The sequence below is a fragment of the Stegostoma tigrinum genome, chromosome 1 (assembly GCF_030684315.1).
Source record: "Stegostoma tigrinum isolate sSteTig4 chromosome 1, sSteTig4.hap1, whole genome shotgun sequence".
Classification (NCBI taxonomy): domain Eukaryota; kingdom Metazoa; phylum Chordata; class Chondrichthyes; order Orectolobiformes; family Stegostomatidae; genus Stegostoma; species Stegostoma tigrinum.
Window position 1 is genome coordinate 19,221,849 of NC_081354.1, and position 21,629 is coordinate 19,243,477.

Consider the following 21,629-nt stretch of genomic DNA (forward strand, 5'->3'; position numbering starts at 1 on the left):
CTTTGTCCGTGTGTAATGAGACCAGTGAGAATTGGTCATGTCTGTTGATGGCTAGTTAGTGTTCATGTATCCTTATTGTCAGTTTTCTTCCAGTTTGGCCTATGTGATGCTTTTCACAGTCCTTGCATGGTACTTTGTGTGTTACATTTATTTTATTGGTTGTGGCTATGGGATCCTTTACATTTGTCAGTAGCTATTGCAGGGTGGTTGTTGGTTTGTGGGCTCCCCTGATACTTAGGGGTCTAAGTAGTCTTGTGATCATCTCTGCTACGTCTCTGATATATAGTAGGATAACTCGTGTGTCTGGCTGTGTTGTGGACTGTTGCACTGGAAATGGCGGATTGTGCTTTTTTGGTATCCATTCCTTGTAAAAACATCAGATAAGTTCTCCTGTTCTGCTTTTTGCAATTCTGGGTTGCTGCAGTGTGTTGTGGCTCATTTGAATAATGTTTTGATGCAGCTCCATTGCAGTTGGGTCTGCAACCATTATGGAGGGTTTTGGGCCAAATGTTGGAAAATGGGACTCGATTTATTTAGGGTATCTGGTCAGCATGGACAAGTTGGACCAAAGGGTCTGTTGCCTCATTGTATGTCTCTATGACTTGATATAATTACAATGTCTACAAGAACTGAAGCTTGGAATTTTGCAGCAAGTAATTCATCTCCTGACTCCCCAAAATCTGTCCACCATCTTTCATGTGCATGTCAGGAGTGTGATGGAATACTTCCCACTTGTCTGGATGAGTGCAGCTGAAGAAGCTTTACACTATCAAGCAAAAGACAGCCAGCTTGATCGCATCCACAAACATTCAGTCCATCCACCACCAACACACTTTAGCAGCAATAGTCCACTTGCAAGGTGCACTGCAGAAGTTCACCAAGACTCGTTTAGACAGCACCTTGCAAGCCCATGACAACTAGGAGGACAAGGGCAGCAAATTCAAGGGAACACCAGCACCTACAACTCTCCCTCCAAGCTACTTGCCATTCTGGCTTAGAAATATATTGACATTCCTTCAATGAGGCTGTGGGTCAAAGTCCCAGAACTCCCTCCTTTTTGGCATTGTGGGTGTACCTACTCTAAATAGACTGCAGCTGTTCAAAAAGGCAGCTCACCAGCACCTTCTCAAGGACAACACAGGATGGGCAATAATTACAGGCTCAGTCAGCACTGCCTACATCCCACAAGTGAAGAGAAAATGTTAGCTTTTACTTAAAAGGTTTAAGGTTAGTTTATTACAAGTTACTATGGAGGATTCCTTAGGGATAAAGAAATAACTTTATTTGCAAAATATTACAGAAATCAAGACTAAAATAATTACAGATAAGACAAAAAAAACTGAGAAGAATATCCTATTCAGTCTATACTGTATATCGCTGGGGACCTGTTTCCTGTATTCTTTGTTGCTGAAGTGAATTGGCTAACACCTGAAGTAGGTCTAAAAGCTATCATGATTTCCGTAGTTGGATCATTAGTGATTTCTATTGCAAGTAGTGTCCCCAGAATAGTAATTTTTGGGAGGGAGAATGTTTCTTATTTTTCACTACATCTATGGTTTCAAAAAATTCTGCCTGGCTTTCCTTCAGCACAATTAGTTCTCTGTAAGCTATCTCCTCTTGCCTTCTCCTTGGTCAAAACTAGCCTTGCTGGGTGTTTTCCTCAGAGCTTTTACCTTGGAGTTCTATCACAAAGATGGCTGTGCAATCAGTTTAATATGATTTTAATTTGTTGAAGTGTCTATTCCAGACTGATGAGTAATCTTTCCGACTGTGAGTGTTAAGCAGTCCGGGCTTTGCAGATCAACTCATCATCAGTCATATTGTCTTTTAGTTGAGACAATCAGCCTTTCAAATGCCACAGTTATCAATTTTAAAAGTGTGTAGAGGCACGAAGCACTGTTTTAGAAGGACTCATTGTGTTGTTCAGGGCAGGGTGCACTGTAAAAATCTCTCTTTTGTTCAGTGAGATTGAGGCATAGTTCAAACGACTTTGAAACAGCTCATTGTATAGACCTGGCCTACAGTAGCTGTTATGTTAAAGAGACTTCTTAAACTTAATTTCTAATGCACCGATTTTTAAAGCAGCCATGTCCTATTAATATAATTATTTAAAACAACCTATAATATCAGACATCACAGTTATAGCTTCTTGCAAAGAGTGCTCTAGCTGTGACTTCACTAATGGCCTGTATGGTTGTAACAAGACTATATTACTTTCATACCTCAAATTTTACACTAAAGGCCAACATTCAATTTGCTTTGACAAGAAATTTGTGAACTCTGTTTTCTGACTATGGATCCCTGCAAGTTCTCAGCTATCTGGACAGGTTGGATTTGGAAACAAGTTGCAGGCACACAAATAGAAAGGCACAGAAGAGTGTGCAGTTGTTCTTCCTTACAGAAGTTGCCTGTTCTCTACAGTAAAAGAAGCTCACTTGAAACTTAAAGAAACCAGTTACCTTTCCTGCAACAATTCTGTGAGCTGTAACTTCTGGATTGATAAATTAGAGGCGTTTTCCAAGTGAATCAGTTGGTTTGTATTTCATACAAACCAGTAGAAGCTTCCAGAGAAAGATAACTGATCACCAAGGGCCTCAATAGCCAAAGAAAGGTAATCTCAACATTGTAATGGGAAGCTAAGGACACTGAACTGATTTTCCAGTTCTTTTCTAACTCTACCAATCAACTATTTACAGCCACCTAGAGTACATCTCCTCTCATCCACCTTCCTGCAAGAATGCTATCCCCTGTTCCCAATTCCTTCACCTCCACCACATCCTCTCCCAGGATGAGGCGTGCCACTCCCAGACATCCCAGACGTCCTCATTTTTCAAGGACCACAATTTCCCCTCCGCAGTGATCAAAAGTGCCCTCGGCCGCATCTCTTGCATTTCCCTCACACCGCCCACCCTCTCCACCCCCCCAAGTTACAACAAAGACAGAATTCCCTTTGTCCTCATGTATCACCCCATCAGCCTCCTGATTCAATGTATCATTCTCCACCACTTCTGCCACCTGCAGTCTGATCCCACTACCAAGGATGTATTTCCCTCCCCACCCCTATCTGCCTTCTGTAGGGACTGCTCTTTCTGTGACTCCTGTCTCCGCTCCACACTCCCTTCTAGCCCCACCACCCCCAGCACATTTCTCTACAACCTCAGGAGATGCTACACCTGCCCCTACACCTCCCTCCTTACCTCCATCCCAGATCCCAAGAAAACCTTCCACATTAAACAGATATTTACCTGCACATCTGCTAATGTGGTATATTGTATCCCCTGTTCCCAATGTGGCCTCCTCTATATCAGTGAAACCAAGCAGAGGCTTGGAGACCGCTTTGTGGAACACCTATGCTCAGTTCATGGCAATCAACAACACCTCCAAGTTGCAAGCCACTTCAACTCGCCCTCCCACTCCTTGGATGACATGGCCATCCTGGGCCTCCTCCAGTGCCACAATGATGCCACCCCAAGGCTGGAGGAACAGCACCTCATATTCCCCCAGGAACCCTGCAGCCCAATGGTATCAATGTGCACTTCACAAGCTTCAAAATCTCCACACCTCTGACCTCATTCCAAGATCAGACCCTCTCGTCCCTGCTTCCTTGACCTGTCCGTCTATATTACCACCTCACTGATCAAACCCAACCCCACTTCCTACCCTCTAGCCTCATCCCCACCTCCTTGGCCTGTCCATCTTCCCTCCCACCTACCCGCACCTCCCCTCCCCCTCACTGACCAACCCCCATCCCAACTCCCTACCTACACTCACCTTTACTGGCTTCATCCCCACCTTCTTGATCTGTCTGCCTTTTCCCCACCTATCTGCTCCTCTATCCGCCTTCTACCACTGCTCCCCTGACAATGTTTATTTCAGAGGCCCCTTCCCCTCCCACATTTCTGAAGAAGACTCCAGACCCGAAATGTCAGCTTTCTTGCTCCTCTGATCCTGCCTGGTCTGCTGTGTTCCTCCGGCTCCACACCTTGTTATCTATTTATCCCAATTGTTTGTGGGTGTGGGTGTAAAGGGGGCGTTTATAAGGGGATGAAAGTTGAGGTTAGTAGTGTTATATACCAATTGTTTGCATCTGTTTACTTGTTGCTGTAGTCCAATTATAATACAAATAACCCTTGCTTATTACAGAAACCTCAACCATGCTTTCTCTAAACTTGGTGTGAAAGTCAGGTGAATTGTGTACTCTTGAAAAAAATTTAATATTTGGTACAATTCCAGGAATTAGGTGACACTTTGCAGTATCCAGTGTCTTCAACTGTTTATTGATAGCACGTGGAGCTAATTGAATTCGTTAAAGATATAGCTTCTGTGAGGCTGAGATGAAACATCCACTTGGCACTTCGGGCTGAAGATTGTTCTGAATGTTTTTATCCTTACCTTTTGCATGAAATTGCTGGGGGCCCTCATCATTCATGATGGGGATATTCTGTGACTGGAAACCAATGAAAAAGATATCGTACCCTCAAACAGAGTCCTGGGGCAGAGGTGACTGTATTTGCCATCACTAAAGAAGGTGCTGGGAAAATTGAAAGGTCTGAAGGTGGGTAAATCACCTGCATCAGATGGACCACATGTTAGAGTTCTGAAGTGATAGTTGAGGAGATTGTAGAGGCATTACTGGTGATCTCTCAGGAGTCACTGGAGAGAACTGGAGAATTGCTAAGGCAATACCCTGTTTAAGAAGGGAGAGAGGCACAAGACGGAAACCTTTTGACTAGTTAGCCTGACCGGAGGCATTGGCAAGATTTTAGAGTCCATTGTTAAAGATGACATTGCAGAGTACCTGGAAGTGGATGGTAAAACAGGGCTGGGTCAGCATGGGTTCATCAAGTGGAGGTCACATCTGAGAAATCTGTTTAGAATTCTTTGAAGAGCGAATTACCAAGTTGGACAAAGCAGAGCCAATGCATGTGGTCTATTTGGATTTCCAGAAGGCCTCTAATGAAGTGTCACACAAGACGGGCTAAATAAGAGCTCATAGTAAATAAAAAACCTAGAGAACTATGGATGCTGCAAATCAGAAACAAAAACAGACAAACTGGGCTGGTAAAGCTCGGCAGGTCTGACAGCATCTGCAGAAAGAAATCAGAGATTGTCACTCAACATGAAATGTTAACTCTAATTTCTGTACACAGATGATGCCAGATCTGCTGAGCTTTTCCAGCAAATTCTATTTTTGTTTAAGACCCTTTGGCGTTAGGTGCAAGGTACAGGCATAGACAGAGGATTGGCTTACTGGCAGAATGTAGAGAGTAGGGATAAAGGAGTCTTCTTCAGGATGGCAGCCAGTGACTAGTGTAGTTCTGTAGGGCTCAGAGTTGGGAGAACAGCCATACATTAACAATCTGAATGACGGGATTGAGGGAATTGCTGCTATGTTTACAGATTACACAAATATAGATGAAGGGACAGGGAGGTTGCAGAAGGATGTGGACAAGGTAGGGGAGTGGGCAAAGATGTGGCATATGGAATACAATGCGGGAAAATGTGTGATTATGCACCTTGATAGCAAAAATAGAGGCATAGACTGTTTTCTGTACGGAGAAAGGCTTTGGTAATCTGAAGCACAAAGGGGCTTGAGAGTCCTAATTCAGGTTCTCTGAAGGTTAACATGCCATGTTCAGGAGGTAGTTTGGAAGGCAAATACAATGTTAGTATGCATTCTGAAAAAGCTAGACCACAAAGTAGGGATATAATTGCTGAGCTTGTATAAGGGTCTGGTCAGACTACATTTGGAAGACTGTGAGCAGTTTTGGGTGCTGTATCTAAGGAAGAATATGCTAGCCTTGGAGGGGATCCTGAAGAGGATTACAAGAAGAATCCAGCAATGAAGGGATTAGCATATGAGTTGTGGGTGAGGACTATAGGTTTGTGCTGGATTATGTTCAGAAGGATGAGATGAGAATACTGAGAGGCCTGGAATGAGTGATTATGGAGAAGTTGCTTCCAATAGTAAGAGAGACTAGGACCCGGGGGGACTGCCTTGCAGTGAAGCAGCAACCCTTTAGAACGGAGAAGGAATTTCTTCAGCCAGGGGGTGGTGAATCTGTGCAACTCATCATTTCAGAAAGCTGTGGCGGTCAGGGCAGAGTCTTTAAGACAGAGATAGAGTCATAGAGATACACATCACGGAAATAGACCCCATGGCCCAACTCATCCATGCCGACCAGATGTCCTGAATAATTGTAGTTTTATTTGCAAGCATTTGGCCCATATCCCTCAAAACCCTTCCTATTTTTACACTCATCCAGATACTATCATATGTTGTAATTGTACCAGCCTCCACCACTTCCTCTGGCAGCTCATTCCATACATACCCTCTGTGTAAAAGCAATGCCCCTGACATCCCTTTTAAATCTTTCACCTCTCACCTTAAACTTAAGCCCTCTAGTTTTGACTTTCCCTGCTCCTGGAAAAAGACCTTGCCTATTCATCCTAACCGTGCCCTCATGATTTTATAAACCTCTATAAGGTAACCCCTCGGCCTCTGATGCTCCAGGGAAAATAGCCCCAGTCTATACCGCCTTTCCCTATAACTCAAACTCACCAACTCTGGCAACATCCTTGTAAATCTTTACTGAACTCGTTCAAGTTTCACAACCTCCTTCTTTAGCAGGGAGACCAGAATTGCATGCAATAATCCAATAGTGACTTAAGCAATATCCTGTTTAGCCACAACATGAACTTCCAACTCTATACTCAATGCACTGACCAATAGGGGCAAGAATACAAAATGCCTTCTTCTCTGTACTATCTACCTGTGACTCCACTTTCAACAAAATTTGAACTTGCGCTCCAAGGTCTCTTTGTTCAGCAACAGTCCCCTGGGCTTTATCATGAAGTATACATGTCCTGTCCTGATTTGCCTTTCCAAAATGCACTACCTCACATTTATCTAAATTAAACTCTATCTGCCACTCCTGGGGCCATTGGCCCATGTGATCAAGATCCTGTTGTATTCTGAAGTAACTTTTCTTGCTGTCCACCATACCTCCAATTTTTGTATCATCTGCAAAGCTACTAACTTGGATAGGGTTCTTGATTAGTGAGGGGATCGAGGGTTACTGAGAAAAGGCAAAAGAGGGTTGAGAAAGCTATCGGCCATGCTTGAAAAGCCTATAAATGGCTTAATTCTGCTTCTATATCTTGTGGACTTAAGAATTTACTACATGCAATGCCACAGGACCTGCCCTCAACAAGTATGCAATGTGTGGGATCCAGTCTGTTGGCATTGTGTCATATTTCAGTGGGGCCTCACCAGCAACAGAAAATGCAAATTCACTTCTTCATTCAGTTAACACAAGCCTCGGAGGCTTGGTGAGAACCACTTGTTCTGTCAAAGAAAAACAAAAGTCTTGGCATGTCTGTAATATCAAATTAAATAGGAATATACATTGCGTTATAGCGTTTTCAAACTGAGTCACAGCGAACACATTTGCCAATTCGCTCTGCTGAACACCGCTCCGATTTACGATACGTAGAATTAGCAGCAGGAGAGGACCCGTTTCGAATTAGGTATTTCTGCAAGCGGATGCAGCAGATATTTTAATGGAGACGCACTAAATTGGATTCACCGTCTAAAGCCATTGTGGGGCCATCTCGAGCCGGAGCAGTCCCTTTGCAAAGGGGTTTGTTTTAAAGGGCTGCTGGGGCCGTCAATAATAGTTGGAAATGAGAAGTTGCCCAGTGCATTTGGGCTTGCCCTGTTTCCGTACTCAGTAGTTGCAAGTGCTTGGGTGAGGAAGGCGGAAGGAACGCGGAGACAATGCGGGGCCTCCCTCCAGTTGCTACTGTGGCGACTTTGGGAATGTTGCTATGTCTCCGCGTTCTGAGGGCGAGCTCCGGGAAAGCGGGCAGCATCCAAGCGTTTGTCATCGCCCACAGCCATATGGACGTCGGCTGGGTTTATACCGTGCAGGTATGGCCCGGGGTTGGGCAGGGAGGGGTGTAAGCAGCGGTGGCTTAGCATGATCAGTCACAATTCCACATTCATCAGCTGGGTCACAAGTCAAGTCTCAGTGCAAACCCACAACCCTCAGGGGTGTCGCTTCCCCATCAGTACCAAATTCCAACCCGTACAATCGTAGAATTCTAAAACATCAGGAATTGATGGGGAAAAAGTCAGCAGGTCCGGCAACATCTGTGGAGAGAGAAAGCACACTTAATGTTTTGGATCCGTTCACCCTTCTGCAGAACTGATTGGGCCTAGGAAAGGGTAAGCGTCAACACTAGAGAAGAGGTGGGGAGAGGATTATATAATAGGTGGAGAAAGAGGCTAGAGAAAAAAGAACAGTTGAGTATCAAAGGACTGGGTAAAGGTCAGCCTGAGGGAATCAATGGTTGCTAATAGGGACAATTAGTGGCTGACATTGTGATGACAATACCTGGTGTGTGGGGGTTGGGATAAAAGCATGGGAGAAGGTACTCAATCCCTAAAATTATTGAACTCGACATTGAGTCCAAAAGGTTGCAGGGTTCCCAAGCCTGGAAAATGAGGTCCAGCTTGCGCAGAGCTTCATAGGAGCACTGTCGCCAGCCTTGGACAGAAATGTTGGCCAGGTAACACTGTGATGTGCTGAAGTGGCAGCCAACCGGAAGCTCAGGGTCATTTTTGTGGAGCTGTCCCCATCCACCACCACAGCCTGGCTGAGAATATATACCCTCTTGCAAAAGTCAGAAAATTTCAAATCAGGGATTCCTCTCTCCAGCCTGAAGGTGGGGGGGGATTGTTGTGTTGGGGTGATTGCAAGTGACAGGCAACAGCCAAGGAGCTTCTAAACCTTTTCAAAGAAGAAAACAAAAGGTGTTTGAATTGATCACATTTCATACACCACATGGGTGTTGATGTTGATTGAGGGGTGCATGTTTGTCAGGACACGGGAGTCACTGCCTTTGCAGCTCAGAATAGTGCCTGGGATCTTCTGTATCCATCTGAGCCAGCAGACACTCCAGTTTAACATTCGTGGGCAGAGCAGCACCCCCTCAATACTGCAGTGTACTGTCAGCTTGGAGTTTTGAGTTCAAGCCCTGGAACGGGACTTGAACCTAGAACCTTGTGACTCAGCCAAGAGCGCTACCAACTGAACAACAGTTGACACCTTGTGTGATTCAATGCTTTTTAGCATTAACTGACTAAACTTCATATCCCTCAAATAAGAAATGACAAGTTAATAGCATAGAGTTTTGAAGCATCTCCAAACTTTGGTCAAAAACTTAAGTTGCTTCGGGATCTTTAGCTGATCTAATACAAATATGTGATTATGTTTCAGTCATGCTAAAAATTTACCTTAAATAGATTTTTAAATTGAACAAAAACTAAATTACCTTTTTTTTCTAACTAAGCGCCACAATGTATGTTAGGTGCTGAAGCTGCGCAGATGTTTCGTCACTGTCATATTTGGCAAAGGGCTGAAAATGCCAGAGTTAAACTGTGTGTCTGATAATGAATGTGCTGATTGGCAGACCTAATAATTTAATGGTCAGGCTAGCCAAAATTATAGTGAGCCCAAGAAATTAAATTGATGAAGAACTATCTTTCTGCTCTGAAATAATTCCATGGAGACCAATATCCCATCATTATGCCACCTTTATGTATTTGTGCATAGTACTTGACTCTGGTCTGGCTTCCTCTGATCCAGCTGTCAGAGTGAACAGAACTGCTGATACTCGTATTTATGTCTGTCAGCCAGGTCTCCCTGAATGGATCAGGGAAACAGCCCCAATCAGGGAACTCATATTCTATGATGTCCACCTGGCTGACCTTGTTACAATCACTACAAGCTCCAAATTTAATCAAGATTGCCCATATATGGGGTGTTGAACATTAAGGCTGGAGCAGACTACCTAATTACCATTACTGACTAGCAGCTAAAGTTTGTTGTGACACAATTTTCTTTCCTTTGACCTGTATTTAGAGAATAGATTACATCAGCGACTTTAAAAACAAACTATTGGAGCAAGGGAATTGGAATGTGGTATAAGAATAAGGAAGTCTTGCGAGAGTTTTATTACGCTTTGGTGAAATGACAGCAGAGTACTGTGTGAGGTTTTGGTTACCATATTTACAAAGAATATTCTTGCTTTTTATGAGGCATAGCAAAGTTAACTAGATTGGTTCCTGAAATAAAAGGATGAATAAATTGAGCCTATATTCTCCAGAGTTTAGAAAAATGAGAGGGTATCCCATTGAAACATGAAAAACTGTAAATTGGCTTGACAGATAGAGACTGAGGTGGTATTTACCCTTGCTAGTCAGTCTAGAAAATGAGGGCCCAGTCTCAGGGTAAGTGGTTAGTCATTCAGTGCTCAACTGAGAAATTTCTTCAGTCAGAAGCTTGTGAATCTTTGGAATTTGATAAAATACAATACAATACAGCACAGAAACAGGGCCTTTGGCCCACCAATTCTGTGCCGATTCCTGTTCCTTATTTAGACCCACGACTAATATGTGGCCCATATGTGGTTTCTATCCCTCTGTTCACCTCGCCTTCATGTGTCTGTCACGATATGTCTTAAACATTGCTAATGTGCCTGCTTCCACCCCTTTCACTGGCAGTGCATTCTAGGCACCCCTATGTGTGAATGATTTTCATCACAATTCTCCTGTAAACGTTCACCCTCTCACCTTGAACCTGTGCCTTTTTGTCGTTGACTTTTCCACCCTGGGAAAAAGCCTCGATTATCCACCCTATCTATGCTCTCATGATTTTGTAGACCTCTATCAGATCGCCCCTGTCTTTCCAGTGAAAACAATCTGAGTTTATCCAGCCTCTCCTTATAACTAAAACCCTCCCGACCTGAATTTGATCTTCCAAATTCCACCACCTCATATTTGTCTGGATGAAACTTCAGCTGCATTTTTCCCCCCAGATATGCCATCTATCTGTACTCTGATGTATCCTCCTCACTAACTGCGACTCCACCAATTTTGGTGTTATCTGCAAACTTACTAATCAAGCCACCCACATTTTCCTCCAGATCATTGAAATGTAAATATGCTACAAAGAGAAAAGTCCCAGCACTAATCCCTGAGGAACACCACTAGTTACTGATCTCCATCCTGAAAAGCACCCTTCTACTGCTACTCTCTGTCTTTTATGACCAAGCCAGTTTTGTACCCAGCACACCCCAGATCCCATGAGACAAGCCGGCCACGAGGTACCTTGTCGAATGCCATTCTAAAGTCCACATATCCATTGCCCTTCCCTCAGCAATCATTCTTGTCACCTCCTCCAAAAACTCAATCAAGTTGGTGAGACGTGACTTCCCCGACACAAACACATGCTGCCTATCACTAACCAGTCCATTTACTTCCAAATGTGAATAAATCCTGTCTTTCAGGATCTTCTCCAGTAGCTTCCTCACCACTGATATCAGGCTGCCCGGCCTATATTTACTTTGATCACCTCTTTTTCCCTTCTTAAACAAAAGAACAACATTGGCCATTCCCCAGTCCCATGGGACCTTGCCTGAGACTGAAGTGAATGCAGACATATCTGTAGGGATCCCATCTATTTCCTCCCTTACCTCCTATGGTATCCTGGGATTGATTCCATCTGGCCTGGGAACTTGTCTACCTTAATCAATTTCAGGATACCCAACACTTCACCCATCAATATGTTAACCTGCCCGAGAGTATTCACACACCTTTCCCTCACTTTGGTGAATACTGATGTAAAGTACTCATTAGGCATCTTCACCATTTCCTCTGGCCCCACACGTAACCTCCCTTCTTTATTCTTCAGTGGGCCGATTCTTTCCCTAGCTACTCTTTCGCCTCCCTAAAATGCCTTGGGATTCTCCTTAACTCTGCTGGCCAAGGATATTTTGGTCTAAGATGGCAACAGAGTAGATGTTTCAGCTGGAGATCTGCTTTGTCAGTCAGTTTTCCTTTCTCTTTCTTTTGTTCCTCGTCTTTCCTGCAGTTTCTTCATTATCCTCCCAACCTTTAACGTATTAAACTCACCCGGAGGAAATGAATGGAGGTGACTCAGAGTCCAATTCGTCAGAGACCATTCCAGTCGGGTGGCGAGTCCTGGAGGCAGGTTGCAGGCTGAAGCCCAGAGTGGGAGGCGAGCTCCGGTCTGCACCCTGGCACGTGAAGGCAGTCCAAACTTAGGCTGGCCTGCGGGATGAGTTCTGGAGGTGAGTCGTGGTCCAGAGTCTGGAGCGGGAGGCAGTTCGAGCCCAGGCCGACCTGGTAGATGAGTCTCGGAGGTGAGTTGTAGGTTGGAGCCCAGAGTAGGAGGCAGTCCAAGCCTAAGCTGGCCTGGGAGATGAAACCTGGAGGCGAGCCACGGACCGGAGCCTGGAGCAGGAGGCAGTCCGTGTCCTAGAGGCAAGTCACGGACTGGAGCCTGGTGCCTGGAGACAGTCTGAGCTTAGGCTGGCCAGTGTGATGAGTCCTGGAAGCCAGAGGGCATGGACTCAATGGAAAGGACAGTAATTTGAGCAACTTTAAAGACTTTTTATTCTTATTCTGGTCTTTGAGTGATTCAAGTGCCTTTTAAAACTTTGTATTCTTGTGCTAGACACTTTTTTACTCTTTCAATTCTGTAACAAAAGCTTAAGTATCCTGTACCTAAGATGGCGCCGAAGTGGCGACATTACAGACTTTTCACTGCAATCATTTCAGTGCACATGACCATGCAGGCTATTCTATTCTATTTCATAGCCCCTTTTCGCCCTCTTTACTGCCCGTTTGAGCTCCTTCTTTCTTTCTCAGTATTCTTACAGAATTTTGTTTTTAGTTGCCTGGACCTTAGGCATGCTTCTTTTTTTGGACTAAGCTGATAATTTCCCCTGTCATCGAGGTTCCTGAGTCCTGCCATTCCTGTCCTTCATTTTCACAGGAACATGTCTGTCCTGCTCTCGAATCAATTCGTCTTTAAAAGACTCCCACATGTCAGATGTGGATTGACCCTCAAACATCTGCTCCCAATCCACATTTCCCAATTGTTGCCTAGTTTGGTTGTAGTTGGCTTCCTCCCAGTTTAACACCTTCATCTGAGGTTCACGCTTGTCCTTATGTATAAGTAGCCGAAAACTAACGGAATAACGGTCACTCTTTCCAAAATGCTCCCCCACTGAAACTTTGATCACCTGGCCGGTCTCATTTTGCAATACCAGGTCCTGTCTGGCCCCCTCCCTCTTTGGGCTGTCCCTGCCCCGTTTCAAAAAAACCCTCCTGCATATACCAAACAAATTGTTCCCTATCCAAACCCCTGGTACTAAGGGAGTCATTTAGGGAGTTGTGGGCTTTCCATTGTGAACAACACTCCTCTAATGTTATCCTCTTAATTAGCTCTGATTTTATTTGCTGTACCTGAGGATGCTTTCAGTTGCCTCGGCCCCCAAATTTTGGAATGTCCTTCCTATACCTCTTTACCTGGCTTTTCTCTGTTAAAACGTCCTTAAAACTTCTTAATCCGTTAAGACACTCCTTAAAAACCTTTCTCTTTGACCAAGTTTTTCGTAGCCTGACCATCTCTGATAATGATCTCTTAATTGATTGTGGTCTCATTTTATTTAATAATATTGGAATATTTTATTATGTAAAAGATGCTGTTCAAATGCAAGTTGTTGCTGAGGTGCAAATGAATGATAAATACCTTGTGAAACTGTTACAGCCACATATCCATAATATTAGTATTTACGGATGTGTGAAATATTCAAATATGAATAGATTCTAGTTTGACAGATTGAAAAAATATCTGGTTTACCTTCTAGGTTTCCAGCTGAGGTAAACCTGCAATCTGTGGTTATTATGTTGCCTGAGTGACCAAAGTGTTTGAGGTTAAGAAACCCTTCAAAAGGAGAGAATTGTTTACCATAACGAATCAGTTGATTAAAGAGAGTTTAGAATATTATGTTGAGAATGGATGGGGAGAGTTGATTAGGTTAGGATTTTGCTCATTGGAATTTAGAAGAAAGAGGGACAACCTTTTGATACAAGATACCCAGGGGACTTGACAGGATGGTTGTTGCCCCTTGAGAGAGAGTCTTGAGGACTGTCCAGAGGAGACAATCTCAGATTTTAGGAGTTCTTCAGTCAGGAGAGGGATAGAATCATAGTCATACAACACAGAAACAGACCCTTCGCCCCCACCAGTCCACACCGAACGTAATCCTAAACTAAACTGGTCCCACCTGCCGGATCCTGGCCCATAGCTCCCCAAACCTTTCCTATTCATGTACGTATCCGAATGTCTTTTAAACACTGTAATTGTACCCACATCCACCACTTCCTCAGGAAGTTCAGCCCCCATGCAGACCACACTCAGTGTAAAAAATTTGCCTCATGACTTTTTTAAAACTGGGTAACCAGAACTGGATACAGTATTCCAGAAGAGGCCTCACCAATGTCCTGTACGACCTCAACATGACTTCTCAACACCTATACTCAAAAAAGACTGGGCAATGAAGGCAAGCGTGTCAAACGCCTTTTTAACCACCCTATCTATATGTGATGCAAACTTCAAAGAATTATGTACCCGCACCTCTAGGTCCCTCTGTTCTACAACACTACCCAAGGCGCTACCATTAATTGTATAGGCACTGCCCTTGTTTGTTGTATCAAAATGCAATACCTCGCATTTATCCAGATTGAACTCCATCTGTCGTTTTTCAGCTCATTGACTCATTTGGTCAAGATCCTTCTGTAATTTTAGAAAACCTTCTTCAAAATTTACTATGCCACCAATTTTGGTGTCATTTCCAAAGTTACTAACTGTACCTTCTATATTCTCATCCAAATCATTTATATAAGTGACAAACGAAACAAATTAGTCTATCATGTGCAACCTTGTCAAAGGCTTCACTAAAATCCAGATAGACAATGTCTATTGCTCTGCCATCATCAATCTTTTTGATAACTTCCTCGAAAAACTCCATCAAATTTCTGAGACACGATTTCCCTCGCACAAAACCATGCTGATTATCCCTAATCAATTTTTGCCTCTCTAAATTTCCATAAATTCTATCTTTTATAATCACCTCCAACAATTCACTCACAACCAAAGTCAGACTCACAGATCTGTAGTTCCCCAGTTTCTCCTTACAACCTTTCTTAAACGAAGGTGCAACATTAGCCACTGCAGCCATCAGGCACCTCACACATAGTTAAAGATGATACAGATGTTTCTACAAGGGGCCTCATAATCTCCTCCCTTACTTCCCACAGCAAAGAATTCCACAGATTCACTGTGCTCCGAGAGAAGAAATTCCTCTTCATGGTACGAGACAAGAACTTTCAAAAGTTCATTGGAGAGATACATTAGATCAGGTCCAGGATACTTATCCACGTTTGCATTCTCTAGGGCCTCCCAAACATCCTCTTCTGTAATATAAACTGTTTTTAAAATATCAAAGTTTATTTCTCTGCATTCTCTCAAGTCCATTTCATTTTTCCCCAGTATAAACTCACCCATCTTCTGGGGTTCAACACAATGACGACTTGCTTGATCTTTCAGAGGCCCTATCCTCTCTCTAGTTACCTTTTTGCTCTTAATGTATTTGTTGAATCTCTTTGTATTATTCTTAACCTTATCTGCCAATGCTATCTCATATCACCTGTTTGGCTTTGTGATTTGTCTCTTAAGAATGCCCTGACACACACTGTCTCAAGAGATTCAATTGAACCAGTTGTTTGTATTGAAAATAAGATTCTCTTTTTTTCCTCTTGACTAGAACTTCAATACCTTTATTCATCCATTGTCCCTTAATCTTACCAGCCTCACCGTTCACTCTGACAGGAACAAGATGCCTTTGAAGTCTCGCCATCACACTCTTGACCGCCTCCCACTGGCCAGACGTCCTTTTACCTGCAAACAGCCAACTCCAGTCAATTTTTGAAAGATCTTGTGTTGTACCATGAGGAATTTATCCTCTCAGAGCGCGGAGAATCTGTGGAATTCTTTGCTGCAGATTGTTGAGGTTGGGTCACTAAGTATATTCAAGCTGAGATAGGCAGATTTTTAATCAAGAAGGGAATTAAAGTTTTTGGGGTGAATCTGGAAAGTGGAGTGGTGCATTTGAGTCTGCTTTGCTATTATGTCATTGAATGGCGGAGTGGGCTCAATTGGCCAATTACAATAGTTCTGCTCCTGTGTCTTACTCAGTCATGTAAATGTCTTCCTCCCATCCACCAAAATATTTACAATTTTGACATTAAAGGAACAGTTTGCCTTTGTTTGCAGTGTTTTACCAGAATCCAGTGAGGCAACGAAGGGCTTATAACAGCAAGGTCAGTAAAGTTTTCAAGCTGACAGAACAGAAATTCAACAACTTCACCATTGGTTAGGTCAGCTGCAAAAAAAAGGGCACAGAGCAACCTAGATTAAGAAGAATTGAAGGAGGGACAATATCGGTGTTGTGAGAATAGACCTGACTTGGGTAAATTGGAACAAAAGATTCGTAGGTGAAATTGTAACAGAACCACGGGTGCCCTTGAAGAGGAAGTGGTTAAGGAACAGTCAAGATGCATTCCCATGGTGGGAAAGGGAGGCTGACCAAAGCCAGTGCTCCCTGGATAACCGAATAAATGGTGAAATCAGATGAACCAGAAAGTGCTGCATATGGCAGATGTCAGGTTGATAATACATGTAAGAAGCAGGCTGAATATAGAAAGACACCATCTGTCTTCTCAGGTGGACACAAAGGATCTCATCTCAAAGAGGAGAAAGTTAATTATGTCCTATCTGATAGCTAATCCTCAGTCATCACAACGAGCATATTAGCTGGTTAGTTGCATCTGGGATCTTGCTGTGCATGAATTGTCTGCCATGTTTACTACGTTCCAGCGGTTATTGCGCTTCAAATAGTAAATTGGTTACAAAGCACTTTGAGATACCTTGTCCTGAATAAATGCAAGTCTGTCTTTTATTCACTTCAAGGTAATAGTCATTTACTGTCAGATGTTACAGTTGTATTGAGTGTGTGGTAACAACAACTTAAATGATTCTTTGAAATGTCATCTACATTCATTAGCAGCCAGAAAAGTTAAACTAAATGTTACCTTACATTACTCCATCAAACAGACAATTTTTGTTTCATCTTGACCAAATACTACACAATAATTGTGAGCAAAGGAACAGACTGTTCAGTCTGTGTCAGTGTTCATGCCACATAAAATTCTCCTCCCACCTTACCTCACCTGCATCTATCAGCATAACCTTCCATTTCTTACTCACTCTTGTAATTATCTATTTTTCCCTGCAATAGATCCATGCTAAATAGTCCAACCACTCCAAGCTCCGCGTTTTTACCAGGCTTTCAGTAAAGTGGTTTTTCCTGAATTCCTTATTGGATTTATTTGTGACCATTTTTGTTTATGGCCCTGAGTTTTGGACTCTTTACAAAGTAGCAACACATTCTGCATTAGCTGCCCTATCAAATCAATTCATAATTTTAGAGATCTCTATCAGGTCACCTCTGTCTCTGCTCTGACATATAGGTTCCAGTTTGTGAATTCTGTTTCTTCACAAGGACTTGAAGTAAAACAGTTCTCTTGAAATGCCTGCAAAGGGTATGAACTAATAAAAGTTAATAATTAAACACAATATCCTTGACGTGAATGCACAGTCAGCTGCAAGTCCTGCAGTTTGTGAGGTGTTTAGGCAAATTGAACTGATGATCTTTTAATTGTACCATTTACAGATAATATATACATTCTGTGAGATGCTGTATAATTATCAATGGCTCTTTAAACTTAGGTTGCTTATCAAGTTAGTGTTCTTGAAAATCCACATGAAATGGTCACGTTGGACAATGGCCGTAACTTTGGTTTTCATTTTGTTTTCACTTTATACCTGCTAGGCTTTGTGCTTTTCATTTTACCTGCACTTTTTTTAACTTTAAGTTGAGTATAGAGAAATTGTTCTGCATGTCTTAATTCTGTGGTTAACCTTTGAGTGTTTGATGTGGCAGCACGAACATCTTCTGTTCTTAGGGAAAAATTCACAAGACTTAATAGAAACCTTTTTTTTCCCCAATGTCAATTCTCTTTTTATCCTGCCCTGCAAGTTTGCAGGGAACTATATATAATGAGTGTGACCAGAGTCCTAAAGCTGATTTAATCGTGCAATGTGTGAAATATGTCATATTTGTGCTTGAAATTGCAATGATAACTAATTTCACCAATTTTTTTATGCTGTTTTATTTTATAACTACTAAATCATTATCTGCACAAACCCAGTTGAACCAAAAGGTTCATTTTGCAGGAGAGAATGCAACTTAGTGATGCAGCTCAACTATATGGCATTTATTTGGAAATGTCCACCACTGTGTGCACTAGCCCCTGTTTGCTTTCCCAGTTTTCAATTATTACCAGCCCATCTTTTATATAAAACTGATTACATTTATGGTGGCTGGACACCATATTCTGGTGACTTGAAAGCTGAAGGTAGAGGTTGAAATTGCTGTCTGCCAACGGCACAGAGCATTGACAACGAATCAGCTGATTTTCACCTTCTCAAATTTCCTTGAAGTTCACGAGTGACAATTGAAACTCTTTCTGGAGACCCATTTCTTCATCTCTCTGTGACTTTTACTTAGTTTGAAATTTAAAATCTAGACAATATTTTCTGAGCTAATAGAATACAGTAGTCGGTGCAGTGAAAAGTCAGCTGCCAATTTGCAATGAACATGTTTTGCATTGCAAAAGGTAGATCTATTGCATGGATCTATTCGATGGCTACTGCCTCTAGTTTGTTCTAAATTACTTGTTGTGGTTGCTGGGCCTGTCGTCAAGGTCTTTACTAATAATGCAAGATGATTGTTACTGCTGGGTAGAGTGTGCTTTGTACAAATCTGAGAAAGTTATATCCTAAACCTGTAACTAATTTGTCGTCGAACAGGAGAGCATGCATGCATATGCAGCGAACGTTTATACAACCGTTGTGGAGGAGTTGATAAAGGGGAAACAGCACAAGTTTATTGTGGTGGAACAGGAATTCTTCCGGCTATGGTGGGACAAGGTGGCCACTGATACCCAGAAAGAGCAGGTAATAGAAAAAAATATTACACAGTTGTGTTTTTATACTCTGTTGGACTGATTGTTGAACCTTATAATCGTAAAAACAGGCTTTTGTTGTCTTAGGCCTTCGAGTAACCTCCCAATGGGGAACTGGGTACGTATCTGAGGAGGAGAAAATTGCATTTCAGTGTGGAAAACAGAGAGAAGTGAGACTAATAAGGAAGTAAAATAGAGCCGACGCTGAATTTCTAAATAAGAACAGACAGTGTTTGAACAGAAACCCTGCAGGTCTGGCAGCATCTGGGGATAGAGATATCCCAGTTAAAATTTCAAGTCCAGTTCCTTTTATTTGCTCACGGGGCGTAGGCGTTGCTGGATGGCCCTGAAGTTGCCTTTAAGAAAGTGCCTTCTTAAACTACTGCAGTCCACATTGCTGGAGGTAGACCCACAATGCCCTTAGGGAGGAAATTCCAGGGTTACACGGTGAAGGATCGGCTATGTATTTCCAAGTCAGGATGGTGTGTAGCTTCAACAGAAACTCGCAGGGGGTGGTGTTCCCTTGTATCTGCTGCCCTTATCCATCTAAATGGAGCTGGTTGTAGTTTTAGAAGGTGCTGTCTGATGATCTTTGGTGAATTTCTGCAACACATCTTGTAGACAGCACGTACTGCTGTTGCTGAATGATGTTGGGGGAGGCAGTGGATGCTTGTGAATGTTGCACCAATCAAAAAGGCTGCTCTGTCCTGGGTGGTGTCAAGCTTCCTGAGTCTTTTTGGAGCTGCAACCAGACAGGCAAGCGGGGAGTATTTCATCATATTCCTGACTTGTGTTTTGTAGATGGTGGATAAGCTTTGGGGACTCATGTACTATGAACCTTCTACCGTTCATGTTTAATCTGTCTCCTCTGGTTCTCAACCTTTTTTTACCATTGAGAGCAATTCCTTCCCAACTGATCTGTTCATATCTTTCATTATTTTGGACAACGTCATCAAATCACTTCAATTTTCTAATCTCCAGGACATCAGATCCAGCTTCTCCAATCCACCTACATAACTGAAGCTCCTAAACATAGAAAAATGTTCTGATGAAACTTTTCAGCATGGTCCCTCATGTCTTTCCATCCTAGTAATTTTATTCGTTTGAGACACGGAGGCACAAAGCTGAACTGAATCAGCCTTCCTACCTCTGTATCTGTAACACAGTAAAATTAAAACTTTCAGAGGCTGTCAAATTTGACCCTAGTGACTCCTAATCAGACCTTTTAAATAATTATGAATAAACAATTTTAGACACTGGTTTGTATGTTAAATAAAAGACTTAATTTATTAACAGTAACTTTAGTAGATCAAAATTGAACAACAAATTAATTTGTTTCAGCCCATTTACACAAAAGACAGACAGACAAACACAATTAAGGAATAACTAAAAGAACATCATTGGCTGCATTACTGAAGTGGTTGTTACGATGGGTTGGTCCAGAGGCATAAATGATGGTTTCTTGGTTGATTATCTAAAGATGAAGGTCAGATCACCTTTACAGTTCACTCAGACAAAGGCAGTAATAAGCGTTTTCTATTCTCTAAGCACCCAAGAGCTTTCAAGTCTTCATCAGCAACAACAGCTAGACTCTTTCTCACAGGAAGCATAGTTCAAAATCCAGTTCCAAATCTGGTCCTTCCCTGACAGACCAACTGTCTCCCCCACTTGCCATTCAACATCCACCATCTACTTGAGCATAACATCTTTTCCAGATTTCTGGAACTAATTCCTGGGTAGTGACCTTAGTAGTAGCTAACTTTTGCTGTCTGTTTACAAGTAATGTTCTTTCTCAAACTTGACAGCCTCTGAAAGTTTTAATTTTACTGTGTTACAGATACAGAGGTAGGAAGGCTGATTCAGTTCAGCTTCGTGCCTCTGTGTCTCAAACGAATAAAATTACTAGGATGGAAAGACATGAGGGAGCATGCTGAAAAGTTTCATCAGAACCATCTGTAGAACCTTTTGATCAGAAGGCTGCAATTATGTTCCAGGCTTGGCCTCATGAATAAACACAAGCTTGTTTGGTCTGTTTTCCATCTGACACAAGCTGTTAGTCACAGACCAAAACTCATCTTTAGCTCACAGTTCCCAGTCCACAACTCCAAAAACTGCTAAAAGAATAAAATGAATAATGAAAAATCAGCGAAGGCGCTAACAATTTCATTGTGAGTAGGTTCAAATCATGTTGATAGTAATAACTGTGCACTTCCAGCAAGGAACAAACCACGTTTACAATGAGTGTTAATTTCAGGTGCATAAGTTGCTGGATGAAGGACGTTTGGAGTTTATCATTGGCGGTCAGGTGATGCATGATGAAGCTGTAACAGAACTCAGCTCACAGATCTTACAGCTCACAGGTTAGTATTCTTTTCCCCCTCCCAAACGTTCATTCAAAACTGTAATTTTGAGCTGGTTTGACAACATGTCACTTTATGTTACCAGAGGTAATGGGAACTGCAGATGCTGGAGAATCCAAGATAACAAAGTGTGAAGCTGGATGAACACAGCAGGCCCAGCAGCATCTCAGGCCTTGTGCTCCTGAGATGCTGTTTGGCCTGCTGTGTTCATCCAGCTTCACACTTTGTTACTTTATGTTCCCAGT

The 21,629-nt window shown here is 42.5% G+C and overlaps 1 protein-coding gene across 3 annotated transcripts in view; it reads left to right on the forward strand.

Annotated features, from left to right (window-relative positions):
* The first annotated feature begins 7,510 nt into the window (after positions 1-7,510).
* Positions 7,511-21,629, forward strand: part of man2b2 (mannosidase, alpha, class 2B, member 2) — a 66,645-nt gene continuing 52,526 nt past the window's right edge. The window contains exons 1-4 of one of the 3 annotated variants that reach the window (XM_048541172.1): positions 7,821-7,933; positions 11,940-12,159; positions 18,870-19,016; positions 21,279-21,384. In XM_048541172.1, coding sequence (XP_048397129.1) covers positions 18,876-19,016; positions 21,279-21,384 — 247 coding nt within the window. In that variant the 5' untranslated portion in view covers positions 7,821-7,933; positions 11,940-12,159; positions 18,870-18,875. Of the gene's footprint in view, positions 7,531-7,611; positions 7,934-11,939; positions 12,160-18,869; positions 19,017-21,278; positions 21,385-21,629 lie in introns of those variants that run through there. The other 2 variants (XM_059638739.1, XM_048541163.2) reach the window with 2 other exon arrangements.